Source organism: Leptodactylus fuscus, chromosome 8, assembly GCF_031893055.1.
Source record: "Leptodactylus fuscus isolate aLepFus1 chromosome 8, aLepFus1.hap2, whole genome shotgun sequence".
Lineage (NCBI taxonomy): Eukaryota > Metazoa > Chordata > Amphibia > Anura > Leptodactylidae > Leptodactylus > Leptodactylus fuscus.
The window spans coordinates 3,239,643-3,265,804 of NC_134272.1; the positions used below are offsets into that span (position 1 = coordinate 3,239,643).

At 46.8% G+C, this 26,162-nt stretch overlaps 1 protein-coding gene across 1 annotated transcript; it reads left to right on the plus strand.

Moving 5' to 3' along the window:
• Nucleotides 1-295: 295 nt before the first annotated feature.
• Nucleotides 296-26,162, plus strand: CCZ1 (CCZ1 vacuolar protein trafficking and biogenesis associated). Its single transcript, XM_075283889.1, has 16 exons — nucleotides 296-346; nucleotides 2,297-2,387; nucleotides 3,703-3,800; nucleotides 4,088-4,181; nucleotides 4,667-4,741; nucleotides 5,807-5,854; nucleotides 7,950-8,033; nucleotides 8,825-9,000; nucleotides 16,724-16,805; nucleotides 17,389-17,450; nucleotides 18,304-18,415; nucleotides 18,921-18,954; nucleotides 21,219-21,336; nucleotides 21,786-21,944; nucleotides 22,379-22,506; nucleotides 25,834-26,162. Exons 2-16 carry the CDS (start codon nucleotides 2,298-2,300, stop codon nucleotides 25,887-25,889), a joined length of 1,416 nt encoding a protein of 471 aa, XP_075139990.1. The 5' UTR covers nucleotides 296-346; nucleotide 2,297; the 3' UTR covers nucleotides 25,890-26,162.

Here is a 26,162-nt window from a genome sequence, read left to right on the forward strand (position 1 = left end):
CCGGCAGCGTTCAGCCAATGAGCGGCCATTCCGGATTTACTTCAGGACATTCTATCCCCAGACAGATGGGGGGGGGTATTAGCAGTCATTCCTATTAGCACTGCGGACTGTAGATAATCTGGTATTAATACAACCCCCTATGATTATGGAATGGTATGTTCCAGTGACGACGCCTCCGCTACGGCTCTAACCATTCAGCTGGAGAGGGGTGTTTGTAATGGTATGATCCGCAGAGCCCATAGAGTGTGCGCTCTGTGTGAGTGCGGACACCCCTGTGAGTAGCGAGCACTTGTGCGGTTCTTCCTGGTTGTGCCGATCTGTTATGACAATATGTGCGGCTGATCAGGTGAGTGTGTACAGGGCAGAGCCGCGCCATGGCTGCGGTTCTTGTGTCACCGAGCTGCTGTGTGTGTATTGTGTGCTGCTGGGACTTGTAGTGCTCTCCTGCTGTAGGCTAGTGACAGTGGATGGTGCGGGGTGCTGGGACTTGTAGTTCTCCCCTTCTGGGACTGTTAGTCCTCCTTATATACCACTGTCCCAGTTATTAGGGTTATTATAGGGACACGCTGGGACTTGTGGTTCTCTCCTTCTGTATTACTGATCCCATTATTCGAGTTATTTGCCCTGCGCATTATAGAGATCTGTGCACCGGACATGCTGGGACTGTTAGTCCTCTCCTTATAAACCAGGGGGAGGGGGCGCTTACATTTACAGAGGACGACCTTTGTTTAATGTCAGTGCCATTGTTTTGTTTTATCTTCCTGTTTAATCTCATGAATTGAGGAAGGGTCTGACCCCTGCACCCTGCAGATCAGCCGTTTCCAGCACTAGTCATGTGATGTCACATTCATCGCTCACGCGGCCTATTTGTATCTCAGTCCCATTCGAGTGAATGAGCTGAGCTGTGATACCGAGCACAACCGCTGTACGAATGTAGGGTCTTGGTTTTGTGGTTCGCAGCCCTCGCCCTGCAGGGGTCAGAGGTTTCGGACTCTGCTGATCTTCACCTGTGACTGTCATTGATAAGCCTGTGACCCCTTTAAGCTGGACACACGTGGAGCCGAGATCAGAGGATCATAAAAACACCACAAATCATCGGCAGCAAAAACGAATCCTTTCCCACCTGCTGGACATTCTGCAGCCAATGTGGGGATTGGCCAGATTTGGTCGCTCATTTGCCACCCTGGTCAGACGGGGGTCTCACTAGCCTGACGGGGGTCACACTAGCCTTGGGGACCTGAAAACTGGAAACCCTTAAAAAGCGATTACCCTTGAACAACCCCATAGACTGTGATGGGGTCCGTTGGGTTTCCAGCGAGTTCAGTATAAAATTGGCAGAGAGAAAAGTCCTGATTTTGGGGGTCGGGATCCCCGAACATTAGCAGCCAAGCATTGTATGTCTAGGTGGGCGCTGGGATTGGTCGATCCCACAATCCATCGATTGGCCACTTGGCGGCCGAACATTATCTAGTGGGATTGGCCAGAATTGCCCCTTACCTAGCCACAGGATCACAGGTGGCAAGTGCAGGGGTCTGGTGCCCCCCAGGGCAGGGGGTCAGGCATGTGCGCCCCTCTCCATTCATCTGTATGGGTCTGATGAGAGAAGCCGAGTACAGCGCTGGCCTACGTCTGTGCCCCATAGGAGATAAGCAGGACGCTTATCTTCAGGACAGATTCGGGGTGGGATTTGGCACTGATTTTTAAGGAGGGCTCCACCTCAAACTCAGAGCCCAATTCCTCCATGTGCACATACCTTTATGTAGCAGGCAGATGAATGAGTCTCTGTAATACAAGGGCAGCTCCTATAGATGTCCATATGTCCTAAAGCCCTACTCATTCTGTGACGTATGGACCAGATCAGTATGTAATCGGTCTAATAACTGGGACCCGCACAGATCAGCTGTTACTTGGGTGAGCCCCACCACTTATTGGTCACATGGCCTGTTTGCAACTTGTTCTCAGTCAAGGTGAATGTAGCTGAGCTGCAGTACCGAGCACAGCCACTATCCAGTATATGGCGCTGTGTCTGGAATTCAGTAAAGTGGCCACAAGTCGGGGTCTCAGAGTTCCCATCCTGGAAACCCCCTTTAAGCTGCTGCCTGGTGCACTCTCATAGGTCACATCTGGTTCCTCAGCGCTCTCTTAGCAGTGCGTTTCCTCGGTCTCGGGAGCGTCTGTGGTCACTTTTATTCCCTCGAGTCTTTCATTTGAGGAACCAGATTTATTTTCTGAATCTTAAAAAAAAAAAACAGAATCTTTTTTGTGTTGTTCTGAGCTCTGCCTTGTGTCTGTGCAGGATGGCGTTTGCCGTGCAGGACAAGCATTACCCCCCGTCTCTGCTGAGCTTCTTCATCTATAACCCCAAATTTGGTCCTAGGGAAGGAGAGGTGAGTTTATTTAGATTCTGCTTTAATGGACATTGCACAGTACGTGACTCTTGTTTCTTTGTTAAAGGGGTTTTCCAGGCTAACTATATTGATAGGTGACTAATAGCAGATTTGTGGTGTCTGACACCCCATTGATCAGCAGGCGATACACAGAGAATGGAGCAGGAAGCGGACAGCGCTGTCCTCTGTGTAGTGGCAGAAGTGAGTCACTGCAGCTTAGCTTCAAAGGAATGGGAACTGGTTTGCAGTACCTTGTGTGGCCACTACACAGAGAACAGTGCTGTCTGCTTCCTGCTCCATTCTCTGTGGCTCCTTCCCTGTTTTTCCTGCACAGTGGCACATCCAACCACATGACTAGGCAGGAAACAGCATTCAGCCCCATTCACTTGTATTTCGATAGCTGATTTGGTTACTGGGGTGCACAAAAGGGCTGAAGGGCCAACCTGGTGAGTCAGTAGTGTGGCTGCTCCTTAAGGGAGCCGTCACACGGAGTAAATGCGCGTGTATTTTTGCAAAATACACGTGTAAAAATAAGACTTCCATTGACTTCAATGACATTTTACAGGCATATTTTTACACGTGTAAAAAATACCATTGAAGTCAATGGGAGTCGTATTTTTGCACGTGTATTTTGCAAAAATACATGCGCGTTTACTCCGTGTGAAGGCTCCCTTATTTTTAGGATTAGTGGTTGGGCCTTAAAGGGAACCTGTCAGGGACACTTGAGACCCTAAACCACCAGCAGGCAGGGGTGTCACTCCTACAGGTCTATATGGGCCACTGTCTAGTCCATTCCATAAGGGCCTGTTGGTTTCCCTATAACCAGTCCTAGTGATGTCGTATCGGCGCCTTGTTCTTCATGTGTTGCAGATTTAGGTAATATTTGCAGATGTTGTGTAGACGCTCCTTGGTTTTCCTCGCACAGCAGGGTCTCCTAGAAGTCTACGGCAGCCGTGTTATGGCCACATTCAGACACGTATCCGAGGCCGGGGACTGGTCACTCTCTCTCACTGTTGCTGATGAATATTCGGAGCCCTGTACATGGACCCCGCTCCAAATCTGAGCCCTGTTCTATACTGATCTATACAGAGAAAGCTCCTGCTCCTTGGACTGAATTACTGACAAACTTAGTAAACACGATCAGACACAAAGGAAGACTTGTACTAAGAGAAGGAAACCTTGTGAGCTTAATAAGAGCTGGATAATGGGGTCAGCCCCAAGCGAGCCAGGCAGCCATGTTGTATGACATACTGATTCTAGCCTGGCAGGTCACACCGTTACGTTGTGTTGTGTTTACGTTGTTTTTTTTATGCAGGAAGAAAAAAAGATTCTCTTTTACCATCCGAGCGAAATCGAGAAAAACGAAAAAATTAAAAATGTCGGTCTGTGCGAGGCGATTGTGCAGTTTACCAGGTAACGGGGCGGATCCTTCATAGTCTATATGGTGGGTAGGGGTTGTAGTGGGCAGCAGGGGCCGAGTATCAGTCACTACTGGACCCCGAGGGGGCCCCAAAACTGCCCCTGACACATAACATCTACCAGGAGATATGCAGGGCTGAGTATAGACTGTGCATTGGGCTCTGGAGGGCGTCTGTAATCCTTGTGATATTCGTGGTCATGTCCAGACATTCTCGCTGACTTTCCTTGGAACGTTTCTCTGGTCTTTGGGATTGACTTTCTTTTCATTACATTGTTTTTAGGACTTTTAACCCTACAAAGCCTGCACAGTCCTTACACACTCAGAAGAACAGACAATTCTTCCATGAGCCTGAGGACGGTTTTTGGATGGTAATGGTAAGACCAACATTGTTCTTTGATATACTGTATCCAGGCACTGATACAACTTTGCCCCTGAATTATCAGCTTTAGGATCCGCTAACATAGCACGTATGTATGTTGGAGTCCTTGAAGGTTCTGACATGGTGGCGGAAATTTCTGTTAAACTCCAGTCTGAAATGGCAACGAAACATTGGGTTTCACCATTAGTATCAGTGTCCCAAGACGCCGCGCTCCTGTGGTTACCGCACTGAACAATGGACAAATGGTTTCCATTAGGAACTGAAAATCAGCACCCTCTGCCGCCCCTGCTGCACATCACACGGCCGCGGAACGTTCTGCACTTTATCCATCAGTTATATACTGTGTCTGATAATAATCCTGTGCAGCATATCTGTGTGCTGGCTGTGTCAGAAATGTTACAATGTTTACTGAAGATACTTACAAAGTATCTATATATAATAAATACACACACATATAATATTATCTATCTATCTCTGTAGGTGGTAAAAAATCCAGTTATAGAAAAACAGAAGGATGGGAAGCCGATGTTAGAATATCAAGAAGACGAGTTACTGGTATGTGCAGCATAATGTCCTTGTTAGATATCTGCCATTGTGTGTAGGTAGCTATGTATAGGTATATGTATAGGTGGCTGTATAGGTAGCTGTGTATAATTATATGTATAGGTAGCTGTGTATAATTATATGTATAGGTAGCTATGTATAATTATATGTATAGGTAGCTATGTATAGGTGGCTGTGTATAATTATATGTATAGGCAGTTGTGTATAGGTAGCTGTGTATAGGTATATGTATAGGTGACTGTATATAGGTATATGTATAGGTAGCTATGTATAATTATATGTATAGGTAGCTGTGTATAGGTATATGTATAGGTAAAATATCTTTCTAGCATCTTCCAGAATATTTGATAACTTCCATTTGATGTCATTGCTTTATTGTTGATGTAATCTGTGTGCAGCGCTGCAGAATATGTTGGGGCTACTTGAAGGGGTTTCTGGGACTTCTCTATTGATGACCTATCTGTAGGGTAAGTGATCAGTGTGTGATGAATGGGGCGATCAGCTGAAGGGGCTGCGGTGTTTGGGCGCGTCCTGCGGCCTCCTCACTCAATACCAAACACAGACCTTTGGATGGTTTTGCAGCTCAGCCCCATTCACTTGAAAGGGACTGAGCGGCTGCTGTATTGTGTGACCAACGAACAGGGAAGAGGCCACAACAGTCATTAGCCCTGTCAGCTGATTGGTGGTGGTCCCGATTGTTGGACCCCACATTCCCATATTGACCTGTGTTAAGTATAGGATCTCCATATAGAAGCCCCAGAAACCCATTTAAAGGGAATGTCCTCTAGATTTTTATTGATTTCTAATTAAACCCATTTTTGGTCTAGTTATAGAGGGGTTTTTTTGGGGTGGGGGAAGGTTGTTGTTCCTGATTACGGGGGCAGCCATATTTCTTGATCTGCTGCTTTGTGGTGTTCTCAGTATTCGGAGATCTGCTTCCCAGTACAGATCAGGGCCCAATAGAGTGGGGGTGACATTGATGCAACGTAAAGGATTTCTAGGCCTGTCACATCCCATAATATATCGGTGTTCATCTGATTTTGTTCTATGTTTTAGGACAAAGTTTATTCCTCAGTATTGAAGCAATGCTACAAAATGTATAAGGTAAGCAATGTGTATACAGCTGGAGCCGCTATATACCTCCATGAGCAAAGAAGGGATCCCGTTATTATAAGGCGTCTGGGACTAATAGACCGATCTTATAGTGGAGTTTGCCGATTGCTACGGATCCGACCGCCATCATTTTCTGATTGTTTTATCATCAATCAATGGGCTATACCAGGGGTGTAGCTATATGGTGTGCAGGGTAACATATAGGGCGTGCAGGGTAACATATAGGGCGTGCAGGGTAACATATAGGGCGTGCAGGGTAACATATAGGGCGTGCAGGGTAACATATATGGTGTGCAGGGTAACATATAGGGCGTGCAGGGTAACATATAGGGCGTGCAGGGTAACATATAGGGTGTGCAGGGTAACATATAGGGTGTGCAGGGTAACATATAGGGTGTGCAGGGTAACATATAGGGTGTGCAGGGTAACATATAGGGTGTGCAGGGTAACATATAGGGCGTGCAGGGTAACATATAGGGCGTGCAGGGTAACATATAGGGCGTGCAGGGTAACATATAGGCTGTGCAGGGTAACATATAGGCTGTGCAGGGTAACATATAGGGCGTGCAGGGTGTCAGTTGCTACCGGGCCTTGCACCCTGAGGAGATCCCAAACATCCTTGTGCCACATAACATATATCCCTATTGTAAATGGCAGAATATAGGGCCCCGCTATACTGGAGCTTCATGGTACAGCTTTGGAAATACCATTATATTAGTGAAACGGCGTCAGTTTGGGGAAGAGAGGGGAATCCCTTTATTTGCACACTTTGGGCGTATCCTAAGAAATCCGTGCGGCCGCGGTCCTGGTGTTGGTGCACTTTGCTGTACTGGGGAAGGGCCAATGGCGTAGACGAGATGTCTCTGCAGAAGACATAAGATACATAGGGGTTATACACTGGCTGGGAAATGTGTTCCTAAGTAACAATCTAAAAATAAGTGACCTGATCGTAATAAGACAATGTAGATTGGGAATTATTAGGTCTGAATCCTGGTGAATAATCCCAATGAGTACTATATAGAATAGATCCATATATGTGTATTATAATGTTCTGTACAATGGGTTATACTATATAGAATAGATCCATATATGTGTATTATATAATGTACTATACAATAGGTTATACTATATAGAATAGATCCATATATGTGTATTATATAATGTACTATACAATAGGTTATACTATATAGAATAGATCCATATATGTGTATTATAATGTTCTGTACAATGGGTTATACTATATAGAATAGATCCATATATGTGTATTATATAATGTACTATACAATAGGTTATACTATATAGAATAGATCCATATATGTGTATTATATAATGTACTATACAATAGGTTATACTATATAGAATAGATCCATATATGTGTATTATATAATGTACTATACAATAGGTTATGCTATATAGAATAGATCCATATATGTGTATTATATAATGTACTATACAATAGGTTATACTATATAGAATAGATCCATATATGTGTATTATATAATGTACTATACAATAGGTTATACTATATAGAATAGATCCATATATGTGTATTATATAATGTACTATACAATAGGTTATACTATATAGAATAGATCCATATATGTGTATTATATAATGTACTATACAATAGGTTATACTATATAGAATAGATCCATATATGTGTATTATAATGTTCTGTACAATGGGTTATACTATATAGAATAGATCCATATATGTGTATTATATAATGTACTATACAATAGGTTATACTATATAGAATAGATCCATATATGTGTATTATATAATGTACTATACAATAGGTTATACTATATAGAATAGATACATATATGTGTATTATATAATGTACTATACAATAGGTTATACTATATAGAATAGATACATATATGTGTATTATAATGTTCTGTACAATGGGTTATACTATATAGAATAGATACATATATGTGTATTATATAATGTACTATATAATAGGTTATACTATATAGAATAGATACATATATGTGTATTATAATGTTCTGTACAATAGTTGCTTTTCTTTCCTTCTCCTGGTCGCCGGGGGGTTTATTGCTCCGTCTTTCTATCCCTGTAGCTATTTAATGGCACTTATAACAAGGCTATGGAGGCCGGCGGTGTCGAACTGCTTAAAGATCGGCTGGAGAAATTCTTTCTTCGGGTAAGTTACTTGTTGTTTATTTGTAATTTGTAGAAGAAAATCATTAAAGGGGTTCTCCCCTCTCGGTGTCTCAGCACTCCGCCTGCAGTATCTCCTCTCCCCCCCCCCCCCTCTGGCTGAATGGGACACACAACACTTACACAGATCAGATAATATGCAGATGCTTGTACAGAATGGACTCCGTGTTATCTGTGTGTTTACATAAAGAGATAATAGACCTGGCTTTATCAGCAAAAGTGCAATTAGCTGAAGGATTGTCCTGCCGTCACTTGTCCTATCTCACAGGTCCATAGTTATGGAAACGCTGTGCAAACAATGGAAGGAATAAGGTCACAAAGCAGGAGAACAAAGCAATATATTTAGGAAAAGTTTTCATTTTACATAAGCTACCAGTGCAGATAGGATCCCTGAGATGGGACAACCCCTGTCCTGTAGTGATCGGTGACCTGGGAATCTGCTGCTGGACTTGTAATATCCTAAGAGTAGGCAAATCTGTATTCATTCCTGTCCCATCATGTGCAGCCTGTGCGTTGCTCAGGTCCTATAAAATCTGGGAGCAGAACAGACCCCCATGCTGCACTCGGCCATGTGCATGAGCCTTCCAGTATTCCCGTGTGGGCGCAGTGACATCATGGATACCTATCACACTGAGTCCAGGCCTCTGATATACGGCTGATATAAACCCCCCTCACAGGCAGGAGACGTCAGATCACACAGAACAAGTATTAATGGCCACGGAAGGTTTCTTGGACCTTGTCTTGTACAACATGTCTATATTCTTCTCTCCACAGTATTTGCAGACATTACATTTACAGTCGTGTGACCTGCTCGATGTGTTTGGCGGCATCAGTTTTTTTCCGTTAGATAAGATGACTTACCTGAAGATCCAGTCGTTCATCAATAGAGTGGAGGAAAGCCTTAGTCTTGTGAAGTATACAGCGTTCTTATACAATGACCAGCTCATCTGGTAGGTGTCTGCATTATGGGCTTATATATGAAGGTTTTGTGGATACGTTACTGATCCTGAGTTACATCCTGTATTCTACTCCAGAGCTGCGCTCACTATTCTGCTGGTACAGTCACTGTGTACATACATTACATTACTTATCCTGTATTCTACTCCAGAGCTGCGCTCACTATTCTGCTGGTACAGTCACTGTGTACATACATTACATTACTTATCCTGTATTATACTCCAGAGCTGCGCTCACTATTCTGCTGGTGTAGTCACTGTGTACATACATTACATTACTTATCCTGTATTATACTCCAGAGCTGCGCTCACTATTCTGCTGGTACAGTCACTGTGTACATACATTACATTACTTATCCTGTATTATACTCTAGAGCTGCGCTCACTATTCTGCTGGTACAGTCTCTGTGTACATACATTACATTACTTATCCTGTATTATACTCCAGAGCTGCACTCACTATTCTGCTGGTACAGTCACTGTGTACATACATTACATTACTTATCCTGTATTATACTCCAGAGCTGCGCTCACTATTCTGCTGGTACAGTCTCTGTGTACATACATTACATTACTTATCCTGTATTATACTCCAGAGCTGCGCTCACTATTCTGCTGGTACAGTCACTGTGTACATACATTACATTACTTATCCTGTATTATACTCCAGTGCTGCGCTCACTATTCTGCTGGTGCAGTCACTGTGTACATACATTACATTACTTATCCTGTATTATACTCCAGAGCTGCGCTCACTATTCTGCTGGTGTAGTCACTGTGTACATACATTACATTACTTATCCTGTATTATACTCCAGAGCTGCGCTCACTATTCTGCTGGTGTAGTCACTGTGTACATACATTACATTACTTATCCTGTATTATACTCCAGAGCTGCGCTCACTATTCTGCTGGTGTAGTCACTGTGTACATACATTACTTATCCTGTATTATACTCCAGAGCTGCGCTCACTATTCTGCTGGTGCAGTCACTGTGTACATACATTACATTACTTATCCTGTATTATACCCCAGAGCTGCGCTCACTATTCTGCTGGTGCAGTCACTGTGTACATACATTACATTACTTATCCTGTATTATACTCCAGAGCTGCGCTCACTATTCTGCTGGTACAGTCACTGTGTACATACATTACATTACTTATCCTGTATTATACCCCAGAGCTGCGCTCACTATTCTGCTGGTGCAGTCACTGTGTACATACATTACATTACTTATCCTGTATTATACCCCAGAGCTGCGCTCACTATTCTGCTGGTGCAGTCACTGTGTACATACATTACATTACTTATCCTGTATTATACCCCAGAGCTGCGCTCACTATTCTGCTGGTGCAGTCACTGTGTACATACATTACATTACTTATCCTGTATTATACTCCAGAGCTGCGCTCACTATTCTGCTGGTGCAGTCACTGTGTACATACATTACATTACTTATCCTGTATTATACTCCAGAGCTGCGCTCACTATTCTGCTGGTACAGTCACTGTGTACATACATTACATTACTTATCCTGTATTATACTCCAGAGCTGCGCTCACTATTCTGCTGGTGCAGTCACTGTGTACATACATTACATTACTTATCCTGTATTATACCCCAGAGCTGCGCTCACTATTCTGCTGGTACAGTCACTGTGTACATACATTACATTACTTATCCTGTATTATACTCCAGAGCTGCGCTCACTATTCTGCTGGTGTAGTCACTGTGTACATACATTACATTACTTATCCTGTATTATACTCCAGAGCTGCAATCACTATTCTGCTGGTGCAGTCACTGTGTACATACATTACATTACTTATCCTGTATTATACTCCAGAGCTGCGCTCACTATTCTGCTGGTGTAGTCACTGTGTACATACATTACATTACTTATCCTGTATTATACTCCAGAGCTGCGCTCACTATTCTGCTGGTGAAGTCACTGTGTACATACATTACATTACTTATCCTGTATTATACTCCAGAGCTGCGCTCACTATTCTGCTGGTACAGTCACTGTGTACATACATTACATTACTTATCCTGTATTATACTCTAGAGCTGCGCTCACTATTCTGCTGGTGCAGTCACTGTGTACATACATTACATTACTTATCCTGTATTATACTCCAGAGCTGCGCTCACTATTCTGCTGGTGTAGTCACTGTGTACATACATTACATTACTTATCCTGTATTATACTCCAGAGCTGCGCTCACTATTCTGCTGGTGAAGTCACTGTGTACATACATTACATTACTTATCCTGTATTATACTCCAGAGCTGCGCTCACTATTCTGCTGGTCACTGTGTACATACATTACATTACTTATCCTGTATTATACTCCAGAGCTGCACTCACTATTCTGCTGGTACAGTCACTGTGTACATACATTACATTACTTATCCTGTATTATACTCCAGAGCTGCGCTCACTATTCTGCTGGTGCAGTCACTGTGTACATACATTACATTACTTATCCTGTATTATACCCCAGAGCTGCGCTCACTATTCTGCTGGTGCAGTCACTGTATACATACATTACATTACTTATCCTGTATTATACCCCAGAGCTGCGCTCACTATTCTGCTGGTACAGTCACTGTGTACATACATTACATTACTTATCCTGTATTATACTCCAGAGCTGCGCTCACTATTCTGCTGGTGCAGTCACTGTGTACATACATTACATTACTTATCCTGTATTATACTCCAGAGCTGCACTCACTATTCTGCTGGTGCAGTCACCGTGTACATACATTACATTACTTATCCTGTATTATACTCCAGAGCTGCGCTCACTATTCTGCTGGTGCAGTCACTGTGTACATACATTACATTACTTATCCTGTATTATACTCCAGAGCTGCACTCACTATTCTGCTGGTACAGTCACTGTGTACATACATTACATTACTTATCCTGTATTATACCCCAGAGCTGCGCTCACTATTCTGCTGGTACAGTCACTGTGTACATACATTACATTACTTATCCTGTATTATACTCCAGAGCTGCGCTCACTATTCTGCTGATTCTGAGACCTCCTAGTACCCGTGTAGAGGACATATTTCCCCCTCTGGCCCCTGTTATGTCTTCTCTCCTGTCCAGCCTGCGCCTTGCCTTATGATTCCGCTCTCTACATTTCGCACTTTCTTCCTTCTGGAGATTTTCTGGCTTTACTTTAATCTGAAATCCTGCCACAAGGTTTCTGGGATACGAGGAGTTAATCTATAGGGAGGATTTATTTGCATATTTGCAGAGTTCCAGTACAGCCCTTGTATAGTCTGCACATCTCTGTATACTAGTAGTGCCCCTTCTGCTCCTCGTGTAAGAGAGACTTATTACTGCAGGGCGGCCAGTAGGGGGCACACCGTTCTCACATTACACAAGTCTCCTAGTTACTAATATAACCTCCCAGCGGGAGCCCCGGCTACAGGTCTGCAGATATAGCAGTGCCCGCGGCTGATCAGAATAGACCCCGCAGACTGTCTGTAGCGTCTCCTGTACACGACTCGGGTCTCCGACTGCTGCAAAGGGATACATTTCAGTAATAATTTATGGCTGCCTGTAAATTGGTGCGAAAGGAGAGAGCGGGTAGATGTGTCTGATCAGCGGTGAGAGAGCGGGTAGATGTGTCTGGTCAGCGGTGAGAGAGCGGGTAGATGTGTCTGATCAGCGGTGAGAGAGCGGGTAGATGTGTCTGATCAGCGGCGAGAGAGCGGGTAGATGTGTCTGATCAGCGGTGAGAGAGCGGGTAGATGTGTCTGATCAGCGGTGAGAGAGCGGGTAGATGTGTCTGATCAGCGGTGAGAGAGCGGGTAGATGTGTCTGATCAGCGGTGAGAGAGCGGGTAGATGTGTCTGATCAGCGGCGAGAGAGCGGGTAGATGTGTCTGATCAGCGGTGAGAGAGCGGGTAGATGTGTCTGATCAGCGGCGAGAGAGCGGGTAGAGGTGTCTGGTCAGCGGTGAGAGAGCGGGTAGAGGTGTCTGATCAGCGGTGAGAGAGCGGGTAGAGGTGTCTGATCAGCGGTGAGAGAGCGGGTAGATGTGTCTGATCAGCGGTGAGAGAGCGGGTAGATGTGTCTGATCAGCGGCGAGAGAGCGGGTAGAGGTGTCTGGTCAGCGGTGAGAGAGCGGGTAGATGTGTCTGATCAGCGGCGAGAGAGCGGGTAGATGTGTCTGATCAGCGGTGAGAGAGCGGGTAGATGTGTCTGGTCAGCGGTGAGAGAGCGGGTAGAGGTGTCTGGTCAGCGGTGAGAGAGCGGGTAGATGTGTCTGATCAGCGGCGAGAGAGCGGGTAGATGTGTCTGATCAGCGGTGAGAGAGCGGGTAGATGTGTCTGATCAGCGGCGAGAGAGCGGGTAGAGGTGTCTGGTCAGCGGTGAGAGAGCGGGTAGAGGTGTCTGATCAGCGGTGAGAGAGCGGGTAGAGGTGTCTGATCAGCGGTGAGAGAGCGGGTAGATGTGTCTGATCAGCGGTGAGAGAGCGGGTAGATGTGTCTGATCAGCGGCGAGAGAGCGGGTAGAGGTGTCTGGTCAGCGGTGAGAGAGCGGGTAGATGTGTCTGATCAGCGGCGAGAGAGCGGGTAGATGTGTCTGATCAGCGGTGAGAGAGCGGGTAGATGTGTCTGGTCAGCGGTGAGAGAGCGGGTAGAGGTGTCTGGTCAGCGGTGAGAGAGCGGGTAGATGTGTCTGATCAGCGGTGAGAGAGCGGGTAGATGTGTCTGATCAGCGGTGAGAGAGCGGGTAGATGTGTCTGATCAGCGGCGAGAGAGCGGGTAGAGGTGTCTGGTCAGCGGCGAGAGAGCGGGTAGATGTGTCTGATCAGCGGCGAGAGAGCGGGTAGAGGTGTCTGGTCAGCGGCGAGAGAGCGGGTAGAGGTGTCTGGTCAGCGGTGAGAGAGCGGGTAGATGTGTCTGGTCAGCGGTGAGAGAGCATGTAGATGTGTCTGGTCAGCGGTGAGAGAGCATGTAGATGTGTCTGATCAGCGATGAGAGAGCGGGTAGATGTGTCTGATCAGCGGTGAGAGAGCGGGTAGATGTGTCTGGTCAGCGGTGAGAGAGCGGGTAGATGTGTCTGGTCAGCGGTGAGAGAGCGGGTAGATGTGTCTGGTCAGCGGTGAGAGAGCGTGTAGATGTGTCTGATCAGCGGCGAGCCTTGTATCTGGTTTGTGGCCTCATCTGTCGGCCTCGCCCTCCATATTACAGCGCAGGGAATCCGTTACTGGTGCAGTCTACAATAGGACGAGTCTACACTACATACACCATGGACATCCGGACCGCTTCTGTATGTGCAGTATTCTGCCGCTGTCCCCTGACCAGGGGGGCCGGGACCCCTCTCAGGGATGTCCATATAATGAGGTGCAAGGAGTGTGGGTGTAATGATGAAACCCTTTAATAAAATATCAAATAGATGCAAGACTCCAGCCCTCGGTGGTGCTTGGAGTGGGGTCTTTCTGCCTTGGGGGATTGCACTACACTACATGGTGGCCGGGGGCAGTTACTATTCTGCACCTCTAAACTGGAGAGGCCGAGGGTGGCAGTGCATTTTCTGTGGGGATAGGGAAATGAATTTCTGCAATTCCATGGAGTTGCGGAGATAATTTTGCAGGTGCCCGGGTGCAGGGTCAGCAGGTTTCCTTCCTTGACTGAAACTGGGGCTTAGATGGTACAAGGTGGGCTAGAGAAGAGACTGCACCGGAGTCAATGCGGCCGGGTCTATTGAAGGATGCAGAGAGTTGGTGCAGGTGCTGAAATGTCCTCCTTATACCATTTCGGTTGCACTGACTTCTTGCAACTTCTAAGTCAGAGCCAAGTCAGTATATTGTGTGCACCTCGCTGGGTAGACCCTCCGTACACAGGGATGGACACTTGCGATATTATTGAGGTTGTCCTCCACCTGGGCAATCCCTTAGTGTGACCCCAACCGGTGACATTGAGACTTGTTTTTGCGTTACTGCACGCGCGGCGTTACGCTCTTCTGTCATCCATTGCGCCATATTTTTGCATTTTTGCCTCTGCTTTCTCAGAACTTCCTTTTGATCCCTTTTCGCTCCACTGATATGAATGTAAGATATCCGCACCATCCATTTCTTTTATGGTGGGAAAATATTAGGGAAACAAGTCCGTGTGTCCCTGTCAGTCAGAGCTGTCATCGCCGGCCTCTTCGCCCTGCCATTCCCTGTTAACACTCGGCACTGCGGCTCTGCCGGGCTCCGGTTTCACATTGTAGATCTCCTGCTCAGATTTCGGCACATACTATAGTGTGTCTCATTTACATGCTGTATTGGGATATAAATAACGTTGCGAGCCGGTGGCCTTGTTTGTGAGAGGCGTTAGAATAACTAATAAAAGTTACATCATCTGTGAATCTGCCGCGCACGGATATTTCTCCGCACTCTGCAGCTTTTATCTGCGTTAATTAGAAACTCGTCACTTGTCAGTCCTGAAGCCGTTACTGGGAATCCAGAGATTTAGAGGGGCTCTGCCGGAATTAAAAATAGGGGTCAGCGCTGACAGTGCATAAAGCTTGTAATCCAGCCTCGCGTGTCGCTGTGGTCCTGGAGCCGTCCATTATACAGGGATGGTGCAAACTCACAAGGGCCCGGGGCAGGGGTTTCTTTATGTGCCCCCCCCCCCACACACACTGTGAATCTATAGCTAATCTAGTCAGGGCTGTAGCTATAGAGGGGTGCAGAAGTAGCAACCGGGCCCTGGAGCCTGAGGGGCCCCAACACACCAGTAATATAGAAGCACATGGTACGTGGGGGGGGGGGGGGGGGGTCTGTACAAATTTTGATATTTGATGCAGATTTCAGCTTTGTATCTTCACAAAGTATTTCAAACCTTTCATTGTGCCAGGGGGGGGCTGCCTGCGCCCCTACTTTTCACATCAGTTCTTAATGTTCTTATTATATATATCTTTCCTGCAACCTCCCCACATAAAGGATTTTGTGTACAGCTGGCTGGTCACCCCTCCATGTAGGGTTTGTATCTGCAGATACTCGGCAGCGGTCTGTATTGGCAAGGGTCTGTATTTGCAGGGTCTGTATCTGCAGATACTCGGCAGGGGTCTGTATTTGCAGGGTCTGTATCTGCAGACACTTTGCAGGGGTCTGTATTTGCAGGGTCTGTATCTGCAGACACTTGGCAGGGGTCTGTATTTGCAGGGTCTGTATCTGCAGACACTTGGCAGGGGTCTGTATTTGCAGGGTCTGTATTTACAGGGTCTGTATCTGCAGACATTTGGCAGGGGTCTGTATTTACAGGGTCTGTATCTGCAGACATTTGGCAGGGGTCTGTATTTACAGGGTCTGTTTCTGCAGATACTCGGCAGGGGTCTGTATTTGCAGGGTCTGTATCTACAGATACTCTGCAGGGGTCTGTATTTGCAGGGTCTGTATCTGCAGACACTCGGCAGGGGTCTGTATTTACAGGGTCTGTTTCTGCAGATACTCGGCAGGGGTCTGTATTTGCAGGGTCTGTATCTGCAGACACTTGGCAGGGGTCTGTATTTGCAGGGTCTGTATCTGCAGGAGGCTTCTGCAGTTTTTCCCCATCTCCTCCTCTTTAGCATTTCATTATGTTGTGCTTTTAATTTCTATCTTTATCAATCTGTTTGGTCGGAGTTCCCCCACATAGAACAAATGATGAAACCTCTACCTGTATAGACTGATGTGACCTGGTTGTTCTCTAACAGGAGTGGATTGGAGCAAGAAGATATGCGGATATTGTATAAATACCTCACCACATCTCTCTTCCCGAGACACATAGAGCCCGAGGTAAATGCTGGGATCTTATAAGAGCGCTTGAAAGGGGTTGTAGGATATTACAAAAAACATGGCTCCTTTCATGGAACAGAACTGTACCTGGTTATGGGTTATGTCTAGCGTCGGCTCACACCTGGTTATACGCTGTATCTAGTGTCTGTCTTACAGAAGTTGCTGCACAAAGTTCATTTATCTTTCAGCCACAAGATACCTGATGACTATCTGCTCGGAGGGCTCCGCACTATTGTATTGACCACTAGGACGGGGGTCGGGAGTCCCTCTAGTCCAGTGCACTGCGCAGTGTCAGTAAGGAGTCTGCATAGAGTTGTGGTTACCCATAAGCCTATGTACAGCATCCGGCTGTGCCATCACCCCAAATTCATTTCCCTGGCTTATGTGTGACCACCAGTCCATTCAGTCTCCACCTTACTGTGGTTGAGCACAAATATCCTTTGTGGGACATCCCCTTTAATTGCAGAGTAAAATCTTCTTGCTGTTTGGGAGTCGCTGACTTGCTGTGTACAGTATTGGTGCATGTTGTAGTTTAGTGGTGACGGCCGGATGACTATTATATTGTATTGTCATTGTCTTCTAGCTGGCAGGAAGAGATTCTCCGTTGCGCCCTGAAATGCCAGGAAATCTCCAGCACTACGGGAGGTGAGACCCTGACCCTGCTATTATTAGGAATGTGCAATTTCCTTACACTATAAAAGATCATTGTCTCAGAGGACGGAGCAGAGAAACCTTGTAATGTGCAGGGAGCCTAGTGGGGCCATATGTGCGCTCATCCCCAACACCCACAAGGGCAGGAGACAATTTACCTGTCAGTGTCTTTGTCATGTGGGAAGAAACCGGAGCACCCGGAGGAAACTCCCCAAACACAGGGAGAACATGCAAACTACACGCAGAGTTTGCTCTTAGTTGGATTCAAACCTAAGTGAGACCCCGGATATATAATACCCAGGACACTCCTGTCCTACATGCCTGTATCTAGTGGTCCTTGTAGGGTGCCAGCAGTATAAGTGTTTGTCCTCGTAGTGGGTTTTTATGAGTCCGGACTCCATGCTAAGCATATATAAGAACTCTGCCCATAGGCCCAGTGAGGACTGCGGTCCTATAATCCACAATCCACAGCCCTATATATGACTAAGACTACATTCACATCTGCGCTAGTGTCCGCCCAGCACCAAGTCTGAAATGCAGGCGTATAAGTCGTACAAGCACAACCTGGGGTCCCTTGAGATCCTTGGTTGTCCACCATTAGATGCGAGCACACCCTTAGTGATAGGACATTTACCCTAATGACAAGCAATGGCGCGATGGCGCTAATACCAAGCGATGCTCTGACGTCTGTGCGGTCGCCAATAGCTGGAAACACCCGCAGACCAACCTCTGTCATCTGACCAGGGATCTAATGGCTGCCATTGTAGTGGCCACCTAGTCCTTGTGCTGCAGTCTGAGCCTTGTCTTCTCCATTAACCCTTTACTCACTTCCTCCTTTTCTCCTTAGGTTCCTCACCGGGCCCTTGAACCTCCACGATCCTGAAGCAAAGTTTAGGTTTCCTAAAATCTTTGTTAATACAGATGAGACCTATGAAGAGCTTCATCTGATTGTTTACAAGGTGACGCCTATATACTATAGACTCTGCAGCATCCGGCTCCATATTGCTAAAAAAGACCATAACCCCTAAAAAAGCCCCCCTGTATAAGAAGCCGCCCCCTTACCCGCACCACATGTTCTGTGTGTATAGATTAGCATTGAGTGTATTACATTGACATTGACTTTTCATGACCTGCTAAACTCTATCCCCGCCTGGTAACCCTACAGGGAGAAGCTGAGAAGGTCTCGCATTGGCCGTGTCTGGGATAATAATGTCACGTCCATCAGCCCGGACTGAGTGACATTACTGTCTAGACAATGAGCCAGACTCAGCCGACTCCGGGGAGCGCCAAAGCTTTTACTTCCACTTATGATAAATTTAGAAAGTACAAGAGAGATTTCCCCGCCAGCCCTGTGTAATGGAGACGTCATTGTCCTGGGAGCCGGCTAGCAGGTGGCTTGTAGACGTGCGCTCGCTGTCGCTCCTCTGCTCACTAAATGTCTTGTCTTTTTTCTTTTATCATCAGGCCATGAGCGCCTCCGTCTGTTTTATGATTGATGGTGAGTATCGGCCTTCCTATAAATATCTGGGTGATCCCCTAAGATGGTATTCTAGGACACGGCCAAGATGGCCACCAGTCTATTGTGTGCACATTGCCTGGTGAACCCTCCCCATAAACAGAGATGGACGCTATGATGGTATTCTAGGACACAGCCAAAATGGCCGCCAGTCTATTCTGTGCCCCTCATTTGCTCTTCCTGGAAATCGCGGTTGTTTTGTGACCATTACCTCATACATGAGCAGCTGTCGGGGACATGACTCCAGTTTAGGACCTGGGGCTTAGGAAGACTTCACTTATTTTAAGAACCCCAAGAATCCGGTAGATCTCCTCTTACATTTGTTGTCCCCGGAGCCTTCAGTTAGTCACTTACTCCAGGGCTTATAGGCAGCGATCTAGGGGGTGCCAGGCCGGTTCTGACCATGATCGGAGCTGGTACCGGTCCCTGAGCCGCGCTGCCTTCTCCCTCCCCCCCGTGTTTGCTCCGTTACCTGTGCTGTGGCACATTACAGTATACTCCGCCCTCATGGCGCAGGAAAGGAGGGAGAAAGTGGAGCTACCTGCGAACCGGGTGCCGGTCCGATCACCTGTCCTGGGGGTTGGGGCCTTATGAGAACCCCCAGTTTATCTGAAAGCCCCAGAGACTGTTCTAGGTGTCCGGTCACAGGATTGGGGGTGACTGGTATGAATGGGGCCGCTGGTCAGAGGGTGAGCCGCCACCCCATACACTTCAGTACAGGGTTTGGCTATATCTGGTGGTCCCGCTATCCCCCTCCCCACAGTATATACAGTGACACCTCTAACGCCCCCTCCCTGTGAGAAGACCCGATGACATTCTGTGTGATGGACTTTCCGTTTTCCATACTGACCATCTTTGACTTCTCTATAAGGCGACTTTTCATGTAGATTTGGGTGGTCCTGAGAGGTCTCGCTGTATAATACCGTCCCAGGCGAAGACCCCGCAGCCCGAACGTGTCTGATCCCACCTGCAGGAATAAAGAGAGCGAATGATTTACAGGTTGTAGATATAAGGCGGTGCAGAGAGCGCATAGTGTGAATAGGTTCAGAGGCTGCAGAGTACGGCATTGTGCACATGCCAGGGGGCCGCCCCCCCTCACCACAACCCCCTGACCCCTGACAGCTCGCTGTACGCCTCGCACCCCCCTGCCCTATAATAAGCTTACACATACCCCCCTGCCTAGATCCCCTCTCCTCTTACTCTGTGTCAGCACCAGCACTTGGCTCCAGGTTTCTGCTGAAAGAGCTGCGGCGGCCCCCTCCCCTCATTCCTGAGGAAAACTGTGGCGTAAGGGCTTACAGGGGGCGAGGGGCGAACCCCTATAGATGGTCGAAATCCCAAATGTGCTGTAAGATTATCACTATGGGTTTGTTACAGAGAGGACTAGGGGGAAGTTACACAGATGTGTCTGTGTGTGTGTATATATATATATATATATATATATATATATATATATATATATATATATATATATATACACACAGTATTGTGCAAAAGTTTTAGACAGGTGTGGACACACATGCTGCAGACTAAGAATACTTTCTAAAGACAAAGATAAACTATTGAAGGGTTATCTGTTTTTTGATTGTCAGTCTATCCTCAGGGTAGGTTGTTAGTATTAGATCTTTGGGGGTCCGTACCTGGGACCCCGGCAGATCAGCAGTACTGAGACAATGTGGTACGTCAATGGGGCATCGCTGCAGGACTGACACTCACCACCACAACTTGTATGAGGAGTGAGCAGTGCGGCTTTCCCATGTCGCCTCGGTACCAGTGATCTGTGGGGGTCCTGGGTGTCCGACCCCTGCACATTTAATAATGATGGCCATCCGTCTTAGAAACCGGAGAACTCCTTTAAGACTTCTATTTCTGAGAGTATTCTTACTTTACAGCGTGTCTATGACGTGTGCCCTAAACATTGGTACAGTACTGTGTGTATATATATCTATCTCCCCCTCCCCTCTCCATTGACTTCTATGTATCAGGCCAGATATGGATGCTATTTGGGTTAAGCGTCTGAATGAAGGGAAGGAGGAGCCGAATAATTGGAGATGATAACAGATAATTTTAATAAGATATATTCTAACTCTCCTGATCTTCTCCTTCACCATTCATTTCTAATCTTTTTATTATTTGGAGTTCCACTTTAAGATGCCGCTTTACTCCTCCGCGGCCTGTATGAGATTCTCAGACCAGACGGGGTCGCTCTTACGTTTACAATTTTTATTATTTTTTTTTCTTTTTAGCATCTGCACAACTAACCCCAGAGTTCTGTCGAAAACTGGACGGCCTTGTGGGGCCTCAGCTTACAGTGTTAGCCTCGGACATCTGCGAGCAGTACAACATCAACAGGAGGATCTCGGGGTAGGTGGCGCGCCGTCCGCTTACACGCCATCAGGACGCCATTGTGTTACAGGAAACCTGATTTGTAATGACCTCCAGTTATAAAACCATTTTCCATAAATGAATAGAACAGGGGAATAGAAGAAACTCTGACGTATATCAAATTAATCTGCTCCTTTCCCTACTTACAAGTTACTTTTGTCATAGAAGTCTATGGAGAGGGAGGAGGAAGAGTCTGCTGGAAATGAGGATAAGGTAACTGCTGCTGCTACACTGTGAGCGATGGAGGGAGAAGTCGCCTGACGTTGCACAGAATCAGGCAATACATCATGTAACTGCCTCCTCCTCCCCTCTCCATAGACTTCTGTGTGTGCACTGGAGATGATTTTACGTATGTGGTCCTATACGTGGTCCGCTCACAGTACCTGGGTTCTGCATGTCGTGGTGTAACGTCCCTGTTTTCTCTCCAGGTCAGAGAAGGAACCTCAGTTCAAGTTTATTTATTTCAACCACATGAACCTGGCGGAGAAAAGTACAATCCACCTCAAGAAAACACCGAGTGTCTCGCTGACCTCCGTGCAGCCCGAGCTGATGAAGATTCTCGGAGACATAAATAGCGATTTTACAAGGTATTAAAGGGTTAATGTGGCGCGGATCTCCCATGTCAGAGCCAAGACGGGGCCCCGGGGAGATCTTATACACAATGGGGGAGATTCACTAAACTAACGCCAGGGTCACACTCGTGTTCGAGTCACTGAATCCGCGAAGAGAAAAGTCCATATAAGCGGGCGGGGTTTCCGTCTATCAGGTCCCCATGTTGGACCCAAAGGACAGAAACCTGGACACGAGTGTGGACCTCGCCGCAGACACTTTTACTTGACGTGAATGTCGGTGGATGAGGAACATGAATTTTTGTATCTACATTTTGTAAAAATGTAAGCCCAAATCTAAGCCCTATAGATTGTGTCGCCTCCTCGTACACACACAGACCTAATCCTGAAAAGTCCAGGGAAGCGGCCGGAACGCTCTATAGACTTCACTTTCTGAACTTTATTCTTTTCAGAGTTGATGAAGATGAAGAAATCATAGTAAAAGCCATGAGCGACTACTGGGTGGTGGGGAAGAAGTCGGACCAGCGGGAGCTCTACGTCATCCTCAACCAAAAGAACTCCAACCTGATTGAAGTAAATGGTGAGTCAGCCCTTAAAGCAAAGAAGGGGAAACTCTACTTAAAGGACCCTTGATCCCAAAGACAGAACTATAAGATAAGATCCTCCCAATTGTTATTGTAAGGGGAACACAAGACTTTACTAAAGTAGACAGATCGGGGGAGGGATTTTATGGCGGGGGCTCTCTAAGAGGGAATGATGGGGTTTCACTGGTAGGACCCTCTGTGGCCGCCATCAGTCTATTGTTTGCACTCAGCCCCAAGATCATGACTAGGAGGAATAACAATGGACACTTTACCATGACTAGGAGGAGTAAGAATGGACTGGAGGACAACCATTCTCCTCCTTTTCAAGCCTATGGCAATTTCCTAACAGTACTGTGCAGATGTTTTAGACTGGTGTGACCTTTGCCGCCTTCTCGGCACTTTCAGACAGTTTTTGGCAGGGAGGTTGTTCCCACCGCCATCTTGGAGAACTAAGCCCAGATCTTCTGCGGATGTTGCTTGCTCCAATCCGTCTGTCTCTTCATGTCATCCCAGACAGACTGGATGATGATGAGATCAGGGGGGGTGGGATCATCACTTCCAGGACTCCTCCCCCAAAGGGTAATCCTATAGATTAGATGGGATTGTTACAACCTGAAAAAAAAAATGTGAAGGAGACCTAAGGGAAGCGATTTTAGTTATAGCAGGAGAGAGATATGGGGAAGCCGGATGGTCTACTGTCAGCAAAGCCGTCCATGAGCGGCCCATAGCTTGTGTATTCTGAGGAGGGGGAGGGGCTGCTGACGGGTCCTTTATTTCTCCAGTCTCCTCCTGTCCCTGCAGCACATGACATGGCTCTATCTCTGGTTGTATTTTGGCTAAAAACACGATAGTGGTTACACACTAAAGCTGAGAATCAGGTGCCAGAGATAGAGCTGTCAGTGGCAAAGTCTTATCTCGTGAGCCCTTGGCTGCTGAAGCACCTCTTTACCAGGGTGTATGAGAGCTGTCCTTGGCAGGGAAAGGGCTAAAGGGGTATCCTGATCTTATGCACTTGGTCCTGTTTCTGAATTCTGCATTGATATATAACATGGGAGTGTAACTCCAGCAGACGCAGACTACATGTCCCAGCAGACATGGGAGCCAAATGACCTTTTGTCCTTGCTGCCTGCTCCTCCCCTGTACCCCGCACCTGCACCTCCCCTGTACCCCGCACCTGCACCTCCCCTGTACCCCGCACCTGCTCCTCCCCTGTACCCCGCACCTGCTCCTCCCCTGTACCCCGCACCTGCACCTCCCCTGTACCCCGCACCTGCTCCTCCCCTGTACCCCGCACCTGCTCCTCCCCTGTACCCCGCACCTGCACCTCCTCATGCTGCTGCTGCTTCCTCTCAGTCCCAGTTTGGTTCCCACCTTACTTGTTGCTCTGCACTGCCTGATCTGTGTTTGACCCTGGATTATTCCCTGACTTTGTCCTTTCCTGCCTCCATTATCTGCTGGTCTCCTGGTCCAGGTCCTGGCGGGTTCCTGTAGTTCACCAAGGTCCTGGTCCTGCTTGGTCGGCTGTCACGAACTTGGTGGACGTCCTGCAACTGACTGCAGATCTCTGTACAGGGTTAAAGGGTGAAGTCCTTGGAGGCCCCTTAGGAATCCCCCTAAGACGAACCATTTAGGTGACCGTGTGTTACAGGGGATGCTGTGCCGGGAGAGGCGGCTGCACCGTCAGGGCTTTTTAAGGGCGTATCTGTCAGGGATGTGACTATCCCTTTAACACCCGGCAGTAATTATTTTCTGTAATTGGTTTGTTCTGCCTTGTGTCCCTAAGGTTCGGAGAAGAATGTGCTCTTGAGTCCTGGCTTCCAAATAATTTAGTCTCTCCCAGTGTTGTGTATGCGAGGCGCGAGAGGCTTCGGTGGCGTTGCACTGACAGAAGTGCTGGCCCTCCTAATACCTCGCTGCCTCTCCTCGGGTCATGTTGCCGCTGCGGTTTTGTGTTACTGTTTCATGCTAAACTTTGGAACAGCTCCGAGACGTCATCAATATTCATCCTCATCTTTTTTCAGCAGATGGTCTTAATAATTAAAAAGCGAGCACATCTTGCACCTTGACATTGGGGCCTGGTCGCATTCAGGAGGTCTCATTACAATGTGCTAATCCCTGCGGGGTATAAATGTCAGGATTAAAGCCGAAAGTGTCGCTGCCGTCATCGCAGGTGCCCCTGTTATTCACAAACTGTTTTGACGACCGTAATTGTCACTTAGCCGAATGATTGATGTGCAGGAAATAAGCGCGCGCTCCGGTATATGTGTCCGCTACAGCCCGCCCGTAATTGCATCAGAATGGAAAGATATTATTAGGCTCCCGGGCGCTTTTAGATCTGCTGAATGGACAAGGTGCTTAGGACGCGGCGTCACACGTCTTCTTAGTACAGCAGATCAGTGACCGCTACCCAGTAATGGAGTCACATCAGAGAGACCTCACCTGGCCCCCAACACCATTATAGGGCCACAGTCCACATCAGGCCAGAGACAGCACAGGAGAGACTGCAGAGAACGTAACTGAGAGGGAACAACTATATGGAGCTGAGAGAGTGCAAGGAACCCACCAGACCGCTCAGCTTCTCTCCTATCATATACCCCTATATATCACACAGCTCAGCTTCTCTCCTCTATCCTATACCCCTATATATCACACAGCTCAGCTTCTCTCCTCTATCCTATAACCCTATATATCACAGAGCTCAGCTTCTCTCCTCTATCCTATGCCCCTATATATCACACAGCTCAGCTTCTCTCCTCTATCCTATAACCTCTATATATCACACAGCTCAGCTTCTCTCCTCTATCATATACCCCTATATATCACACAGCTCAGCTTCTCTCCTCTAGCCTATAACCCTATATATCACACAGCTCAGCTTCTCTCCTCTAGCCTATAACCCTATATATCACACAGCTCAGCTTCTCTCCTCTATCCTATACCCCTATATATCACACAGCTCAGCTTCTCTCCTCTATCCTATACCCCTATATATCACACAGCTCAGCTTTTCTCCTCTATCCTATACCCCTATATATCAATCACACAGCTCAGCTTCTCTCCTCTATCCTATAACCTATATATCACACAGCTCAGCTTCTCTCCTCTATCCTATACCCCTATATATCACACAGCTCAGCTTCTCTCCTCTATCCTATACCCCTATATATCACACAGCTCAGCTTCTCTCCTCTATCCTATACCCCTATATATCACGCAGCTCAGCTTCTCTCCTGATCTTAGTAGATGATGTCACACCGATCTGATATAAATCTGTGTTTCTGTATATTATATGTAACCTCCTCCTTCTTTCCGTTCCATTCCAGATGAGATTAAGAAGCTTTGTGCGACACAATTCAATAACATCTTCTTCCTGGATTAACGGACCATTATTGAGCTGGATCATTACAAGTCTCTGCGATGGTCGGCGACCGCCATTGTGTTCAGCATGGACAGAGTATCGGTCATATTATTGACTGGAATGACTGTTGTAGGGCAATACTTGCCTTGTACGATTTACTTTCTACCTGTCGTCTCCACCTTCAGACCATTTTTAGATTTTAACTATTTATCGGCGCTCGGACACTTCATTCCACGTCTGTTCCATTACTATGACTGCGGCCAATAAACCCTCTAATCATTCTTATACTTTTAA

Coding starts and splice junctions, on each gene's coding strand:
- CCZ1 (XM_075283889.1), top strand. CDS start 2,298: ATGGCGTTTGCCGTGCAGGACAAGCATTACCCCCCGTCTCTGCTGAGC. Junction 4,182..4,666: donor ACGGTTTTTGGATGGTAATG/GTAAGACCAACA, acceptor CTATCTCTGTAG/GTGGTAAAAAATCCAGTTAT. Junction 18,416..18,920: donor TTCATCTGATTGTTTACAAG/GTGACGCCTATA, acceptor TTTTATCATCAG/GCCATGAGCGCCTCCGTCTG.